Below are 18,631 nucleotides of genomic sequence, written 5' to 3'. Positions count from 1 at the left end.
ATACTCTTTACCATGAAAATTTTAAAGTAAAGAGTCATATACTCAAATCTTTTGCATATTATTTTTTAATGAAAGTAGTTGAATTTGATTTTATTGATTCTTGTAGTATTTAAAATTTAATAATTTGATGATCAGAGATTTATATATATAAAATCATTAATAATTACATATTTTTTATATATGTATATATATATATTTCTTGAAAATATTGATTAATGATTTTATTTAACTATTATTTTAGCTTTAAAAATAAAAAGTAACTAATTATAAGAATGAATAGATTAGCGATATATAAATAATTAGATATTGAATAGATTATGTTTTCTAATCATAAAAACCATAAATAATTTAATATAATAATTTATTATTATTTTTTTAATAATAAAAAAAAATACATTTTTTTGTCAATGTTGGTCAACGCCGGAATCAACGTCGGTCTTCGCCGGAATCATTCGACCGGTGTACTGGATTTTATGTCTATGGTGTTGACCACATAACGTCATATAGTTCATGCATGTGGCCATGCAATACATATACTTCGTGTAGTTGAGGATACAATATTATACTTGGCATGTGTGACCATGCATTCTTCTATACTTCATGTAGCTAGCCATCTTTTTTCCATTGTTCTCTTCCTACCTGTTTCATTGTCCAAGTAGAAATGAACTTAACTGTCCGCTTTTTCATTTATAGTATGTGTTATATAGCTAGGGATGATTATTATTACATATACAACTTTCTCAACTCCATTTATAGTACTAGTCTTTGTATTACAAAATATGTGTTATATATATAGGGATGGCTATTGTTACATTAAACCTTTTTCTAAGCTTCAAATTCTTGCATTTCTAACTCCCATGAGGCCAAATGAATTAGTTTTTGTACACCGCTATGAGCACCGGTAAATGTGAAAAGAGAGATTAATCGGTTGAAAATACATATCGTGACTACGTATATAACGTTAATGAAAATATCAAACATTATATATTGCAATCAAACACTACATGTAAAGAAGTACTTATGATTACGATATTATTGAGTAGCCTTTTAGATCTTTCACATGCGTAGAAAGAATCATTTAAAGGCTTACAAACAAACCTCCCCAATCATTTATAGCGTTTATAGTTATATTCTTTCTTCATAAATACACCACTTTTGAGTACAACAAAGTTTCGCTATTCAACATTCTAATATTTGTACTGTATCACTACAATATGTTCAATAGTTTTTTTGAATGCTACAAGTGCATCTAGGACCGTTTATACTGTAAACGAATGTCTAAAACAAATACTCGATCCTTTTTAAAAGTCTCTTTTATATATACTTGTATATGTGTATCCAATTCATCAAACAAAACAAATAGTCAAGTGATACGTTGAGAATATTTTTAACCAAAAAAAAAAGATATGTTGAGAATATTCTTAATTTCCACCTTTAAGTAATTTGTCTTGTAAAATTGTAAGTGGTTGAAGCAAAAGATAGGGTGGGGATTTTGGAGAATGGCACAATAGAGTAAGCTTATTGGTCTCTCTGTTCTTGGAGGATCCAATCCGTCAATGGATGAGAAGAAGATCTTCAAGGCTGAATATGAAAATCATCATAAAGTAATCTTACCCAAATCCAACTACTACCCACTAACAATTCCACTAATTTTTATTTATAATATATATATACTTATTTTAAAATATGTTTCAACTCCAAAACTATATACATGTGTCTTATTTGCAGGTCTAGAATGATCCATCTAATTAGCATTAAACAATGCCTCTCGTAGTTGTAAGTTTATCTCACCTCAAACTCAATAGAAGGACCAATTTTAGGTATTCTCATGAAGAGGAAAATTAATATTTCACTATTTCAAAATATAGAATGTTTTAGTAGAAACACGCATATTAAGAAAAAATTATTTTAAAAAAGTTTAACCAATCATACACAAAACTGCATAATATAAAATATAAAATTAATCTAAAAGTTGCGGAGTATATAATATAACTCTGCATTCTGCAAGGATATTGAATCTATCTAAGTTCTTAGGTTATCTTCAATCATGTCATCGATAGCGCAAAGGAAATAATATCCAAAGGTTTCTTGATCTCTCACCAAAAAAAAAAAGATTGCTCTCCTTTCACTATATTCTAAGTTTAGATACCGCGTTGCTTCTACAAAACAAAGATTTACGTTTTGTGAATCTATCATAAATTTTTTCAATGATTAGTCATAAAATTACGAAAAGTTTATGGATAAAAAATTCATTTCGTGTTCTATATTAAAGAAAAAAAGGGGGTGGTCCAACCTCCAAAGATCAATAATTAATCAAATTTTGCATGATACTCCATAATAAAAAGAAATGATAGAAGGGACGCTGGGATAAACGCAAAATTGATGAAGTGTTGTGAATAATAAACTCCTCCACCTTGGGAGGCGTTGTGTCTCTCACTAAGGATCCCACACTATATTAGACATTAAAAATAGTTGGATCGTTGGGTGAGACGTTGAATATAATATAAACTTCTTTTTGATTAATGGAATTAAGAAAAGAGTCTCCTCCACCTTTGGAATTGGAACGACTTGATTAAGTTGGAATCTTTTGCTTTATGTTTAGAACGGGTTAGGTTGTGTAATTGGATACCAACTTGCCAAGAGTTGGTCACATCCTCTTTTCTATTTGGCATGCCACTATTGCTACCATTTTTATGTTGTTAATAACCAATCATATTCTAAGTTTTATTGGTAGCCTTTGGAGAACTAATACATATATTCAAGCTATATATATGGTCCATATACTCTTGACAGTTTTGTGAGTGGCTACCTGATTCTCTTTCGTAGACAGTTTGATACTCTTTCATGAATTATGTTAGATATAATGTTTGTTGACCGACGTTCAATTAAGAATTTAAGGTTTTTTTTCTTATAATGTAAAACTTGGTAAAATAATCATCCGTTCCTTATGTTACTATCCTTGGTAAAATACCAAACTTTTGTGGCTAACATGCATGGTTACTTACTTGCCTACTCGCTAAATCTTTTTCTAACAACAACATCGTGTCATCGTCTGATGGTCTTGATACAACAATACATCAACATAAAATAGTTGCAAGGCTAGAGATCTAACCCGGTCGAGTGAACATTATTAGCTTTTGTGGTTTACACGTTGACCACCTATTACATTCTTCTTGTAACTTCTATAGGGCGATATATCCTATAAAGTTCTAAAAGTAATTCTTTAATAATAGTTTTTTTTTGAAATTTTGGATATTGTGATGTATATATGTAGATCCGTTAACGTCCTAAACACAAGATCGTATCTTGCTTTTTTTTCATATAGTATATAATAATGTTAACCACATTAAAATAAGTAAGCACGAGTTTCATTGATCAAAGACAGCCACGAGATTCATGAGCTATGGATTTGTATGAAACGTTAAATTCCTAGTCAGATTCAACCTCCTCAGTTTAGAAAAATAATTCTTCAACCATTATTCAAGACCTTTAGTGCTTAATTAATTAGCGGTTTCAAAGTGATCAAGAAAATGAGGGTCAATTTTATGAGTTATGTATTATGATTCAGGTTCCAAAGCATGCCTAAAATCAGGGTTTGACTAGAAGAAGTGTACAAAAGAAAAATGGAAGAGAAAGTGGAATCAAGGGACAAGTGTAAGCTGAAACTGACAATTTAGGAGAAATGAGTTAAAGTAACGGTTGTTTTTTTTTTTTTTTTTTTCTTGTTGTGACAGAAGACAGTTACGACTCTGGACGGTTGGTTGAAGAGACTGATCCTGATAGGGTAGTAATATGCAGGACGACAAAAAAAAAAAAAAAAAGGCCCTGAAAGCATAAAACCAATGAAAGCCTAATTTGAAGTCTTTGCATCAGACTCTTTGTTTCACATTCATCTAAAAAATGACTCAGAGAAACGTTTTACTACTCTGAACCAACTATAAAGGTTATATAGTCTGGATGGGAAGAAAAGGAGAGTGAAGGTTGATGGGGTCAAACAACAAGGATTTGCAAAGGCAAGGGAAGAACAACAAGCTGCTGACTCCAAGCCGGTCCTTGAAGGAGACGAGATCGAGGTTATACATAATAAGGCGATGCCTGGTGATGCTGCTCTGTTGGAGAGAGCCTCGTGAGTCGTGAGTAAGAATTTTGTTTGGCATCATATATCCTAACACAACATTGGTATATGTATGCTACTACGTACTGCATAAGAAGAAGAAGTGTAGGAGTGTGTAAATTGAAACAAGCTAGTAATTCTCTGTTCCACACAGTAGACGACCTACACATTGGTTTGATGAAGAAAAAGTTGTGGAAGGCCGTGGAGGACAACAAAAATATAGCGTGTCATTCATATATAAACTCTCTTAACGTGAAGATGTACAATTGAATTGATGGTGGGCATTTCCATGCGTAGTTTTAGTTATCATGTTTTTATTATTAGACTTTTTTCCACTATATATATGAAAGGAATCAAAGAGTAGTGATTCTTTAAGCTCTCTCTAAGTTAGTCTCAGTCCAAATCTAATCAATCAAGGAAGGAACAATATTCAACAACTATGTTTATACATGCCTAAGTTTGATTAAGTTAATAATACATATATATATACTCTAGTTTGTTAATTAAGAGGATCAAGAAAACACATTAATTATTTACTTACTTGTAAAACACTAGCTAGGATTACTATCTATATAATTGGCACACTATGAAAAAGGTATCATAGACTTGTTTCTGTGGAGGCTAAGAAAGAAACACCACACGAGAAGGCGTAGTAAGTAAGTAAGTAATGGAGAGACGATCATAACATTTACTAGTAAACTGATCGATCCGTTACAAAAAAAAGTCAATAGGCGGAGACGACCAAAGTGACAATAATTAAGTCCACCCAAAACGGTACCGTTTTTACTAAACCCAAATAAAACCTTTTTTTTTTTTTGTTTCCCGATCTCTCTCCCTCGAGATTATGTCCGACCCGGTTATCCTCCAATCGGGTCACACCTTCGATCGAGTCTCAATCCAACGGTGGATTGATTGACTCAAGCAACCGAACTTGTCCAATCACTAAAAGCTCCCGTTATCAGAAACCCCTTGTCTGATTCTGTTCCTAATCACGCACTTCTCGTAGCTTAATCTCAAACTTGGCTCATGTGGACTCAACAAGAACACTCTCAACAGTCTCAATCCCAAAGCTTTAATCTCCACCCTCGTCTCTCGATCGTCTTCTAATGCATCAAAGCTCGAGTCTTTGAGCCGCCTTGTTCGTCTCACGAAGCGAGACTCGTTAATCCGGAGGAAAGTTACTGAATCAGGAGGCGGTTCGTGCGGCTTTGGATGCGGAGATTGATTGCGACTGCGATTGCCTCATCCACGGCGAAGAAGATAGCTTTCCCCCGAGGAATAGGAAGAGGATCTGCTTCTGCTGCTCGAGCTTTTTCTTGTTACCGAGAGAAACTGAGAGCTGGGCTTCAACTTCATCACTCCTTGAGGTTTGAAGATGCGCTTGATTTGTTCTTTGAGATGGTTCAGTCTCAACCCCTACCTTCCGTTGTTGATTTCACTAGATTGCTCACTGCTGTTTCCGATATGACAAGGTACGACACCGTCATCTATCTCTCCCAGCAGATGGAGCTTTTTGGTATTTCCCACGATCTCTACAGCTTCACCGTTCTGTTGCATTGTCTCTGCCGATGCTCTCGTCTCTCTCTTGCTCTCTCCCTTCTTGGCAAAATGATGAAACTTGGGTTTTACCCCAGCATTGTCACACTTGGCTCTCTCCTCCACGGATTCTGTCTCCGCAATAGATTCCACGAGGCCTTATCTCTCCTTGATTCCATGGCGAAATCGGGATACGAACCCAATGCTGTTATCTACAACACTCTCATTGATGGTCTCTGCAAGAACGGTCATCTCAATAACGCCTTGGAGGTTTTCAACATGATGGAAGGAGTCCCAGGGGATCTTGTTACCTACAACACTCTCTTAACCGGCCTTTGTTCTTCTGGTCGATGGGACGAAGCCTCTCGCCTGCTGAGAGATATGATGAACAAGAGAATAAACNACCAAAGGGATCTTGTTACCTACAACACTCTCTTAACCGGTCTTTGTTGCTCTGGTCGATGGGACGAAGCCTCTCGCCTTCTGAGAGATATGATGAACAAGAGAATTAACCCTGATGTTGTCACTTTCACTTCATTGATCGATGCTATTGCTAAAGCAGGCAACCTTTCCGAGGCTCAAGAGCTGTACAAGGAGATGATACAAGCAGCCTCTGTCGATCCTCCTAATACTGTCACTTATAACTCACTCATCAATGGGCTTTGCATGCAGGGGCATCTATATCACGCCAAAAGAACATTTGATCTGATGCCAAGCAAAGGTTGCTTCCCAAACGTGGTGACATATAACACTCTCATTAATGGTTTCTGCAAGTATAGGAGCGTGGATTACGCGATGAAACTCTTCCAAAGGATGTCTCTTGAAGGATTGGTTGGGGACACATTCACTTACAACACTCTTATCCAAGGTTATTGTCAGGTTGGTGAACTTGGAGCTGCACTAAACGTATTCAGCTTGATGGTGTCTTGTCGAGTGACTCCTGATATTATAACCCACTGCATTCTGTTACATGGTTTTTGTGTTAACGGGGAGATTGAAAACGCACTGGCCAAGTTCGATGATATGAGAAGAAGTGAAAAGTGTATTGGTGTTGTTCCATATAACATCATGATTCACGGGTTGTGCAAGGCGGATAGAGTGGAAAAAGCTTGGGAATTATTTTGTGAGCTGCCTTTCCAAGGAGTGAAGCCTGATGCTAGAACATACACTACAATGATATTGGGATTGTGTAAGAATGGGCCAAGGCGTGAAGCGGATGAGCTGTTTAGAAAAATGAAACAGGATGGGATCATATGCCAATTGAATGGCCCTTAGGAGGAGAGTAGATATCATTTTTGGAAATGTAAAATGTGTGATGAAGCATGTAGAAACCTGAACTGATTTTAGCATTCTGTATATAATAAGACTTTGTATGTGTATGTATGTATATGATGATGACCAAACTCTTGAGTTGTTAGAAACCATCTCTATACAAATTGTAAAATTTTGTTTTGTAAGCAACACTTGATTGATTGATAGTGTTTATACAGTACTTGATCTCTTTATAAGTTGTCTGATTGGAATTTGAAGACAATTTTAAAGTTAATTAAAGGGAAGGTGAAGTTTCAAAACGCTGCCGTTTTAGGTAAGGAGACCTTATTGTTGTTATTCAGTGACTTCATCACTCTGATCGGCGGATCAGGTCGTCGTCGTCGTCGTTGATAGTGATAGGGTTCGGCGCACTGTTTGAGAGAGAGAGAGAGAGAGAGAGAGAGAGAGATTGGGAACGAAGCCAATCTAGTTAATTTTGGATGCCGAGATTAATTCCGATAGCGTCTTCGTCAACGGTGAAGGGGTTGCTTCGTCGGCATTATATTCTTCGGGAGAGAGGTAACAACAATCCGGAGAAGACGACTTGTCCCTCGATTAGTTCTCGACCTTTCTCCGGCGGTGCGAGTCGTCATCATCATCATCATCATCATCATCACTACCGAGAGAGATTGACAAGTGAGCTTCTTAACTCTATAAAGTTTGACGATGCGCTCGGTTTGTTCTGTGAGATGCTTCAGTCTCGTCCCATTCCTAACATTGTTGATTTCAGTAGAGTTTTGACTGCCATAGCTAAGATGCGCAAGTTCGATATCGTCATCTACCTCTCTCAGAAGATGGAACTCTTTGGAGTTTCACACGATCTCTATAGCTTCACCATTTTGATTCATTGTTTCTGTAGATGCTCTCGTCTCTCTCTTGCTCTTGCTCTTCTTGGTAAGATGATGAAGCTTGGCTTTCACCCCACTATTGTCACCCTTGGCTCTCTCCTCCATGGCTTCTGTCTCCGCAACAGATTCCACGAGGCTGTTTCTCTCGTTGACTCCATGGCCGGATTGGGATTCCAACCTAATGTCGTCATCTACAACACTGTCATCAATGGTCTTTGCAGAAACAGAGATTTGAGTAACGCCCTCGAGATATTCCACGGGATGGAGAAGAAAGGAATCCCACCTGATGCTGTTACTTACAACACTCTGATCAGTGGCGTTTGTAACTCTGGTAGATGGAACGACGCTGCTAAGCTTCTCAGAGATATGCTCAAGAGGAACATCGATCCTAATGTTATCTTTTTCAGTGCGCTCATCGATGCGTTTGTGAAAGAGGGTGACCTTTTGGAGGCTAAAAGCTTCTACAAGGAGATGATTAGAAGATCTGTAGATCCTAATATCTGCACTTACAATACACTCATCAATGGGTTTTGCATTCACGGTCGTCTAGGTGACGCCAAACATTTGTTTGATCTTATGGTAAGCAAGGGCTGTTCCCCGGATGTGGTGACCTATAATACTCTCATTAATGGGTTTTGTAGGTCTAAGAGGGTAGAAGATGGGATGAAACTCTTTTGTGAGATGACTCATCGAGGATTGGTTGGCGATGCATTCACTTACAACACTCTTATCCACGGTTATTGTCAAGCGGGCAAACTTCACGTTGCACAAAAGGTTTTCAATCGGATGGTTGATTGTGGTGTGCCTCCTGATATTGTTACCTACAACATTTTGTTAGATTGTCTATGTAATAACGGCAAGATAGAGAAAGCGTTGGTGATGGTAGAGGATCTACACAAGAGTGAAATGGTTGTTGATATTATTACGTATAATATCATCATTCAAGGGATGTGCAGAACTGGTAAGGTGAAAGAGGCTTGGTGTTTATTTCGTAGCCTCACACTCAAAGGAGTGAAGCCTGATGCTATAGTATACATTACAATGATATCAGGGTTGTGTAGGATAGGCCTACGGCGTGAAGCAGACAAGCTCTGTACAAGAATGAAAGAAGATGGGTTTATGCCAAGTGAACACATCAATAATGAGGCACTTAGAGAAGATCACTACACAAGCGTATCAGCTGAACTCATCAAAGCAATTCATGAGTAAAGCAGTCTGCCAAGTTGCTTAAGACAGTAAAAGCAAGGTCATCGATTTTGATGGGAGACTGGACAAACTTTAAAGTTAGGTAAACAACTCCAAAGCCATTTTGTTGATTTGCTTTGGGAAAATTAAAAGGTCTGGTGGGGAAAGAAGCTCTCTAACGCATAGATAAGTTGTAGTGTACATGTTGTATCTTTCATAAGCACATTTGTAGCATATACCAACATATACTGATCTGCCATTCTGTAATTTTATGCTTGTGCTGTGTTGGATAAACCCAAGTAACAAAATAAGAATTTTGACCTTATGATCTCTTATATGCAATCACGTTTCACTGTTAGATCCCTATATGAAGCACAAATGTTATATAATGTTGCCATCAACCCTTTCTTTTTAATACTTTTGCATACAAATTTGGCCAACATCCAGAACATACCATCAGAAACATCAACTAGATATCTTCCAGCTAGATCCACAACATCCAGAACGGATGATGCGGAAGCAGTGCCGAGATGATGACTTGGGAGAGGGATCGTACGGTGTAAATTGATCGTCACGCATCACGTTTTGGTGAATGATTTTATGATCTTACTCATTTTTTTTTTTATCTTTTTCTTAATTGGTTATAGTTTTGACGAAAGCGAAAGCCCTAAACTTAGGCGAAAGCCCATTTCATTAAGTGAACTTTTATCTAGAAAAAACTTTTTGTCAAACGATTATTGACTTACCCAACAAGATCGATGACATATCTATTCACTAATTCATAGCAAAAGAAAAGCAAAGACAATATCTCTCTTAGTTCATCACAGCTGTGGTGATTGCGTGCAAATCAAATGAGTCAACCAGCTTCTTTAGTACAGATGTAGCCTCCAGGTACAACAACAGAGCTAGAACCACAGCAGTAACGGCTGTACCTTTGAGGCAACCACTTCCACTTCCTCCTTCAGTGATGTTTTTTTCGTTCTAAAAGCATCACAGGTGTTAAGTCAGAGATGAAACTACAACTGAGTGGAGGGTGAAATAAGTTATCTTAGGAGAGTAAAGAGGCATTACCTTTAGCCTGATGCTCTTCATAGTTCGTTTGAGAGTTAAAGTATGATGATATAGTTTGAGGGAATGATCCTAGCTTGTGCCCCTGCAGCTGCCCTTTTACGTGCTTCGGCAAGGGCTTTTTGGGCTCTTCGACCCGCTGCTCTTTCTGCACGCTCTCGGGCAGCCTTCCTAACAGCATCTCTCTGAACTTCCGCATGAGCTTCAGCGGCTGCTCTTTCACGTGCTTCCCTTGTAGCCCTGTTAGTTCTCTGTCGTGGAGCGCTGTTTGGTCTAGAAACCGAATTAAAAAAAGGAGTCAAGATCACTGTTATTTTCTAGCTGCTGTTTACCTTTAGCTTGTCCGGCTGCCCTTTCCACAGCAGCTCGTTCTGCCCTAACACCTGCTTCCTTCTCCCGCGCTTCAGCATTCGCCCTTTCTCTAGCTTCTGCTGCAACTTTCTCAGCCTTTACTCGTGCCCCTGCAGCTGCCCTTTCACGTGCTTTAGCATGGACTCTTGGAACCGCTGCTCTTTCACGTGCTCCCCTTGTAGCCGCCCTCTTTACTGCTCGTCTTGCCAACACTCTTTACCATTCTCTCTCCTTCTCCTGGGCTTTTCCCATCTCAGCCCTTTCAGGCTCCAATCTCACTTGCTTTTCTCTAAGTTCCCTTCCACATCAAATAAATGCAGATCAATACTATCACCCGCAATATAACCCTTCTCTATATTGATGAGGTGGCAGAATAAAAATCTTGTTGTTTTGAGGGAAAAAACGACAAAACATTAAAATTTATTTATTTTTAATTAAAAAAATAATTATATCTTTGTCTTCTTCCTCCATCTCTGCAAGTTCCTCACTCGATTACGATTGCAATTCTTAGATTCCAAAATTGTTTCCTTATATTTAAAATTCGTCTTCTCTCTCGTTGTTTTCTTAGATCGAAAGTTATAGGAAAGAAACTTAAGGATCCAATCAAGTGCTTTATGAAGATAATCTTTTTCTAAAAAAAAAAAAAGAATTAATGGATGTTGATGTCGACTGTACCGGACAGCCGGAGATGAGATCGCTGCTGGTGTGGAGAACGTGAACACTGGTAGTTGTGAGAATACAATTTAATTTTTCTTTTCTTAATTGCAATTTAGTTTCTTCTAATTTTTTAAGATCGTTTTAATTAGAAAACTAAGAATATTGAAGAGAACTTCTATCTTTGATATACGGTCTATCAAGAATGAGAATAAGGGTATCAAACTTATTTTTCCTGAATTAAAAGCTATTATAAGGTTATTATCCTTTGGTTTTTTGGGTTATGACCGCAGATAGCAGATCCCCAAGAGACGAGAAGCATCTTGAGGTCTTGGGTTACTTCAATCCTTTGCCAAGTGATTAACAGAACAAAAATGTATTCCTTTGTGGTGTGAAGTTGATTTTTTGATCTCTTAGCATCTCTCGGTTTGTGTGTGCAGGCGAGGACGGTTGTATGAGAATGGGTCTGAAACTCGATTGTTTAAGTTAGCTCTAGATAATATCAGTCATGGTTTAGCTTGGCTGCCTTTGAAAATCTTAGTGTCCAGTGAGGAACTTGCAGAGATGGAGGAAGAAGACAAAGATATAATTATTTTTTTAATTAAAAATAAATAAATTTTAATGTTTTGTCGTTTTTTCCCTCAAAACAACAAGATTTTTATTCTGCCACCTCATCAATATAGAGAAGGGTTATATTGCGGGTGACTTTTGAGATGATAGTATTGACCTGCATTTATTTGATGTAGAAGATATTCTTGCAAAAAAAAATTAATTGGAGGATTTTTTCGCACAAAACCCAAAGAAAAAACTACCACCGGCACCATCAGAGATAGTTGTAAGAAACCACAAGGGTTAAAATCTTTCAAATTCAAGAATTGTTTTTGCTCATGTACAAAAGATACCTGAAAACAAAAAGAGAGAATATCTTACCATGGAATCTGAGCTGAAAGCTTTGTAGAAACGTGGAGGAAACTGGAAATCAGTGGCAGCCAATGAAGAGGAGGAGTTGTTAGATCTGTGCTTCAAAAGAGAGAGAGAAAAACTAAGAACAGAGAGAGAGAGAGAGAGAGAGAGAGAGAAGACTTGGTAAATAGAAAAAGTAAGGTAAAATTGTAAGAGAGTAGTACGTTGAAGATGAGTCAAATCAACGTTTAAGTTTTTTGCAGAGAAAGAGATAGTACAATCCTCAGTCCCTCGTATTCTGCGTGACATTTTCAAAATATTTGTTTTCTTCTTTTAAACGATTCGATCTCCCAAAGTTTAAACCTATGCTACTCATCCTCACAGACCGTATAAGTAGATCTCTTTTAAGTTTTAAGTGACATTCGATTTTTTTTCAATGCATCCAACAAGGAGAAAAATACAGTAAGGCAATTGGAAGCATTTTATAGTTTGACATACATTGTAGGTCTCCATCACTCTACTGGTGAACTCGAATCATCCCAGCTCATTGGAGCATTGCTCGATGCCAAATCATCAGAAGCGCCAGTCGGATTCCACCTTTTCTTCCCTTTCAAGCTAATTCTTCTCCCTGATCACTCTATCAATTATCTCTTCCCTGCCAATAGGTTCTCTTTATTATATGCAAAAAAAAAAAAAAAAATGGAATGGGTCTCAGGGCTCGGAACAAAAGAGTTTCAAAGAGAAAAAAAGTCTAAATGTAACAACACCTAGTAGCAACCGGGACTGTGTCAAATAAATGCTATTATACTACCAGTACAAATATTTACTTTGTGATTAATGAGAGATACAATTGATTCCCAGCTCTCTCTTTCACACAGCTGATACAAAATATTTACAGAATCAATAACGTACTATTAAGTAGTAACAATCCCCTTAGCAATAGTATATCTTAAAAAAAGCAATAGCTGACCTGATCTGCCCAAGCCGAATCTTCTTTCTTCTGTATCATGCACAACTCATCTCTGCACCCTGCAACGTACTCGCGGTTCTAATGGAAGTGACATAACCTCGTTAGTAGCAAACTCCATGGGTGCCGTAACCTCCAAAGAACACAGCTCTCCAGATTGACATGAAATGATATCTCTGAACCTGGAAGCAAATTTGGGGTGGAGAAGAGCTAATCATTTGTTGCTGGGTCAACTAGTTTCTCAGGTTGTCTCAATACTTGGACTTTGCCCACCACACTTCTTGGGTTTCTTCACTGGAGGGAGGGCGAGAGGACCCAGTCTTAACCGAGCACCACCTGCTTCTTCCTTTAATTCTGCATCTCTACTCTTCACTGGTGTCTTTTTTTTGCGTGATATACTAGGACCATATTGTGCAATGGTGACTTCATTTACTAGCTCTGTCTTCTCTATGTCCTTAACATTACTGCTTAAGCCACGATTACTTGGATCCAGACTCAACCAAGGACTGTTTGGAGAATCCTTGCCTAGTTCTTTGCCAGAATCGACATCTGTTGACGCTATTTCTACCGCAGAGCTTCTGTTATCCTGTGAATGGAAAAGTTAATCACCACGACCATCCACAAGCCAAATAACTACACAACAAAAACAACGATATCTATATATTTACTGGAAATTAGGATCCATATATGCTTGAATCCTATTGTCATAGTGCTGCTCTCTGAGGCATATTGGCATATTGTACATAACTGACAAAAGAACCACAACTTACCTTATCTTGCATTTCAGTGATTTCTTCGCATTCTGAGCCTTCTTCTCCTTCAGAATCAGCCATCTCTTCACACTCAAACTCAACATGTTCTTCTTCCATCATCTCTTCGTCAGAGTCACTTAATTCCTCCTGCTCCATCACTATACCTAGATTAGACTGATCACCCATTTCGTCAATGCATCTACTAATATTATCACTTGGTGCAGTTGATCCAGGCACTTCAGAGCCGTCATTACGTTGAGTCATGCAGGTGTCTGGAGCTTCTGAAATTTTTGCTGCTGAGACACTACCACGATTATTTACCTTAGAAGAGCTCGGACTTAGATAGATATCTAAGTTCACATCTTTACCATGTTTGCTAGAGCTTAAAGATTTCAAGCTGACATCATTACGACCAGCACCAGGGATTGAAGTGTGCTCAACAGCACCAGAAGTATCCTGAAGTTGACATAATTTCCCTTTCTTGCCAATGTCTGGGACTAAGTTCCCACGTCTACTAGTATGAAAAATACTTTCACACTGACTTCTTTGAAGAAGAGGATGAAAACAGCTGTCAACCTGTGCTGTCTCATGTTCGTTTGATGATGATTTTTTGAGGATTTCATCAGTTGAGTGATTGATTTGCTTTGGACTGTTGAAAAGACTTAGCAGCTGAGGTCGATTGTCAGAAAAGAAACTAAAACTAGAACCCCCTGGGTCTCTGTTTGGAGGGTAACATGTAATCTGTCCTTGCTCAGGGGTCCGGAACAATAAAGGATGCATTTGAAGATCTGAGTCATTGCTCTGCACACCCATCCCAGAGGAGCTCTCTGCAGGCACATCTTCCTGCAAATCTACCACCTTCTCGCTAGAGGGACCATTGTTATCCCTGTCAGCTGAAAAGCAAGGAGGTTCAATACCCAAATTTTCCCTCCCCGAAACATCTGATATGCCATCCTTAATGATACAAGTTTTGGAGGAGGTTTCAGACTGATTCTTCGCAAAAGCTGACTGCGAGATAACACGGACCGAAGATGGAAGGTTAACGGGAGGTAAATCAGGGGCTAGTCTCACAACACTTCTGTTGCATAGTTTTCGATTACGATATGGCCGCATACTTGTCAATGCTTCTGAGGCGCCGGGTACTGTACCAGATGTGTGGTGGTACAGAGGAACGAAAGACGGTGCAAGCCTCTGCGTACATGTCAGAATTTGGGCGCCACAAAGATCAGGTTTTGTAGATCCTTCAACGGTACATGTTTGTATTGACTCATGTCGATCACCGGGAACATCCTTTGCCTTGTCAAAGGAGTGCATAGGTGCAGAATAAAAGAGAGTTGGCATGCCAGGCCTCCAGTCTGCTAAAAATCCTTCATGTAGGTATGCCTCACCTGAACTCTCAACCAATTCATCTCTAACATGATATTCATTGGCTTTAGAAGCACCATGACGATCCTGCAACATGCGATGAAAGATGAGCAAAGCTAAATTACATTTTTTTTTTAGCAGAAACCCAAAATTAACATATTGAGTATAGATGAGTTGTATCATTTATGAGGTAACCACAGAATGAAAGACAGACCTCTTTTGAAGATGCCTGCTGCTCTCTGGACTTTCTGTTTGTATCATATAATCTCCGCTTCTCCTTCTTGACATCATCTAGCTTATATGACTTCTGAATTCCAAGGGCAGTGCGCAATTGTCGTGGCAGTGAGGATGGGTCTCGATGAGGCACGAAGAATTTCCACACAGACATCCAATCATATTTGAAGTACTTCAGCCCCTGAAGATTCAAATTTGTACTGAGCACCAAAGAACAATTCCCAATCAAAGATTGCAAAAGAATGTGCTTGTAAGAATTACCTCTTGTATACATACTATCTCTTGTGGAGTCAGGGGAGAGCTTTTCATCCTCAGAACTGCCTGTGGGTGGCAAAATTTACACATACACACTAGTTAGGGGAAACTCCTGCATAACCTTATAATTATGGTTGGAACATCCTTTTGGGGACAGAACAAAATATATTCATCTTTTGCCATCAGTCGGTGTCCGTCTTAAATTTGTAATGCTCATTTGCATAACAAATTTGTAATGCTCATTTGCATAACAAATTTGTAATGCTCATTTGCATAACGTATGTTCGGTTAAAAGCATAAAAGAACATTATCATATATAACAATGAGTTTTGAGTCAGATTTCTTTTATGTGCATGATAGAAATCATAAATTTGTAATGGTTTCACAGTGCTTATTTGTTAACAAACAAGTTCAGGGCCAATGAATTTACGGAGCCAGTAGGCAGACAGATAAGTATACAAATAAAAAGTTGATAAACTAAATCAAGCATATAACCGACCTTAATTGGATTTTCTGGGGCTTTAGATGATCTCCGGTTTTTTTGCCTGACATAAATCTGAAACAAATACAAGTCGAACGTATTAGAAGAGACAAAGTCTTTTATTTCTTGATCATCAGCCTGGCTGATAAACACATGACATGAAAGCAGAAGAATGAAAGAACTAGATCATTTGCAACAGGAATTGCGTCGACGTGAAGTCTTAATATCTTCATATTTTTTATCTAAATACTTTAGAAAGTTGTGGTCAGAACAGCACTTATGAGAACTAAGATAATGAGAGCAATCTAATGAAAATACCAACTGATTACTTCATAACCCAAAAACAAACCATTCCTAGTTCTGCAGAAGTTCAGTGATGATTACCTGATGCTCGCCTTTACATGGAAGAAAGCGCTGCTTTATTGTCTTCCAGTCTGAGTTATATTCCATAATTCCAAGAGCCAGTAATCTGCGTTCAAACAGCACACGGAATAAATTATTGACTACATTAGTAGACTGGACAAAGAAAAAAAAGGAAAGGAACTGACTCATCCTCAGCATCAGTGAATAGGACCCGATTGGCGACAGCTACATGAGGTGGCTTGTGGGGATACAGCGATACTCTAAAAAACGGCAAAAATCTTTTAGCTAACTTGGCGATATCCTTGTGGACCAAGGCAACAGATTGCTTCTGGGCTGACTCAACAAGTGTAGCAGCTAACGTCTTCTTAGATTGCTGACGACCTGATGGCGACGACTTACTTGAACTAGGCGATGAAAGAGGATTGTTTACAATCTCACCGCCAACTTCTTGGTGAGGAAGTGTAAATAGTGGCACTCTTTGAGATGAAGCATCAAAACCGGATTCTACTTGACACCGTCGATAGTCTTGAACAGCTACAATGGTTCAATAATCAAAGAGAATTATATTGCGTAAACAGATAAGAAAACATAGAGAGATATAGCACCCTACTTTATTAACCAATAACGTACCATCAGAAACATCAACTAGATATCTTCCAGCTAGATCCACAATATCCAGAACGGATGATGCGGAAGCAGTGCTGAGAGGATGAATTGGGCGTGAAAGATATCCTTGGTGTTGTTTGAGCATCTCAGATAGAAGTCTTTGGACTTGCGTTCCAATGTGCTGGCGTGAATGATCCAGCGCACAAAGAGAGTACACTTGGATAAGAAGTTGAAGGTGATCGTGAATCAAACAATGCAGTTCTCCCATTTGGGCTTGACTGAAGCCATTTGTTGTCCTGTATTCTGAAGATGAAGCAACTGCTTCAGTAGCAGAAAACATTCTAGCAGGTGATGCAATGGGTAAGATAGGTACAAGAGGGCGTAATAATCTGCCAGCCTGTTCAGGAGAACTGTTCTTTTGGTGAGCGGAGATGTTGTTGTTAAGCTGTCTCTTCTGCCTAGTCACGGGGCGTCGCTTAGTGCTTTTCTTGTTGTCACCTGTGGTGACCTTTTCCGGGATAATATCCTCGTCATCAGTCTCCAGAGCTTCCTCAAGTTCAATCTCGAAGTCTAAATCGTTATCCTCATCATCATCATCGTCATCATCATTAGTTCCACCCTGTGCCAAGGGAGCCTCAGTATCACCGCTATGTAAAACAGCAGCGAGAAACTTGCGGTATTCTGCCTCATCGTCGACATTGGGAATATCATCCTCGTCATCGGTCTCCTGGAGAAAAGCCTCAAGATCATCAAGGGTGAAACTGGCAAGCGAATACCGAGCTCTAGTACGCTTGCAGATGGCATCCTCCTCCTCCTCCTCCTCCTCCCCCTCCTCAGTTGATGTAAAACGTTGTGTTTTCTGAGTTTGGATCATCATGTCACACAATTGATCTTCATTCGCATCTACTCTCCTCTCACCAGGCTCTTCTCTAACAAAGCCACCGGGGTCAAGAGAGTCCTCAGGGACTGGTTCTTCTTGACACGAGACATCATTATTACTTGGCATGGGGACATGGTCGTCCTTAAGGGAAACAGGAATGCTATTGACAATTTCACCATCAAGAGTCTCAATTTCAGAGCTCAAACTGGAAGAAGCTTCAAGGGAAGGAGTATCCTTAAGAAAAGGATTGAAATCAACATCTTCTTCCTCTTCTTCTTCTTCTTCTTCTTCTTCGTCATCATTATGATCCCGGAGGTCTCTATTGAGGGAAGACGGCTCAGAAATTAGGGTTTCTGATGATTTCATGACTCAAATCGATTAGGGTTCCGCTATCTATACATGACGACAATTGCAATTCTCAGACCACACAACACAACAGAACCAATCTATAATACTTAAAAAAAAGATCAATCCCCCTTTTAAGTCCTAAACACAACAGTAACACACAAAAAAAAAAAAAAGGCCTTTTTAACACAGAGAAAGGATTTAGAGCGAAACCGCAGGAGAAGAAAACGTGACTGGGAAGAATTAAACTAATGGCTGAGAGATTAGATTCAATTTCTCTCTTCTCTCTTCTCTTTTTTTTTTGGGGACCTCCTCAGAAAGAACAAACCAGTCGGGTTGAGCGAGCCGGGTCGGATTCGTCGTAACTCCTTCTTTCTTATTACCTTTTTTTTTTCTCTCTCTCTTTAATACTA

The 18,631-nt window shown here is 38.6% G+C and overlaps 4 protein-coding genes across 9 annotated transcripts; 3 read left to right on the top strand and 1 right to left on the bottom strand.

Annotated features, from left to right (window-relative positions):
• On the top strand, nt 3,823-4,485 carry LOC109126554. Its single transcript, XM_019230226.1, has one exon. It carries the CDS (start codon nt 3,985-3,987, stop codon nt 4,135-4,137), a length of 153 nt encoding a protein of 50 aa, XP_019085771.1. The 5' UTR covers nt 3,823-3,984; the 3' UTR covers nt 4,138-4,485.
• On the top strand, nt 4,951-7,071 carry LOC104714826 (pentatricopeptide repeat-containing protein At1g64583, mitochondrial). 2 transcript variants are annotated; one of them, XM_019229780.1, is made up of 3 exons: nt 4,951-5,481; nt 5,587-5,939; nt 6,054-7,071. In XM_019229780.1, exons 1-3 carry the CDS (start codon nt 5,327-5,329, stop codon nt 6,923-6,925), a joined length of 1,380 nt encoding a protein of 459 aa, XP_019085325.1. In that variant the 5' UTR covers nt 4,951-5,326; the 3' UTR covers nt 6,926-7,071. The 2 variants fall into 2 exon arrangements, with proteins under 2 accessions (XP_019085325.1, XP_019085324.1); XM_019229779.1 differs by having other exon boundaries at nt 4,951-5,939.
• On the top strand, nt 7,214-9,329 carry LOC104714825 (pentatricopeptide repeat-containing protein At1g64580). The gene has a single exon (XM_010432295.2). The coding sequence runs from the start codon at nt 7,402-7,404 to the stop codon at nt 9,016-9,018; it is 1,617 nt and encodes a 538-aa protein (XP_010430597.1). The 5' UTR covers nt 7,214-7,401; the 3' UTR covers nt 9,019-9,329.
• On the bottom strand, nt 10,066-18,594 carry LOC104714822. Of its 5 annotated transcripts, none has more exons than XR_002033405.1 (10): nt 17,018-18,594; nt 16,573-16,921; nt 16,409-16,493; nt 16,043-16,099; nt 15,550-15,609; nt 15,269-15,469; nt 13,708-15,141; nt 12,941-13,523; nt 12,469-12,640; nt 10,066-12,082 (listed from the first exon to the last, which is right to left on the bottom strand). XR_002033405.1 is itself a non-coding variant. In XM_010432294.2 (8 exons), the coding sequence occupies exons 1-8, from the start codon at nt 18,237-18,239 to the stop codon at nt 13,179-13,181; spliced, it is 3,753 nt and encodes a 1,250-aa protein (XP_010430596.1). In that variant the 5' UTR covers nt 18,240-18,594; the 3' UTR covers nt 12,755-13,178. The 5 variants fall into 5 exon arrangements, 1 of the variants encoding a protein (XP_010430596.1); XR_755897.2 differs by lacking the exon at nt 10,066-12,082 and adding an exon at nt 12,798-12,848 and having other exon boundaries at nt 12,361-12,640; XR_755896.2 differs by lacking the exon at nt 10,066-12,082 and having other exon boundaries at nt 12,361-12,640; nt 12,798-13,523.

Source organism: Camelina sativa, chromosome 9, assembly GCF_000633955.1.
Source record: "Camelina sativa cultivar DH55 chromosome 9, Cs, whole genome shotgun sequence".
NCBI classification, from domain to species: Eukaryota; Viridiplantae; Streptophyta; class Magnoliopsida; order Brassicales; family Brassicaceae; genus Camelina; species Camelina sativa.
Note: the sequence above shows the minus strand (reverse complement) of the source record. Positions and strands in the feature narration are given on the sequence as shown.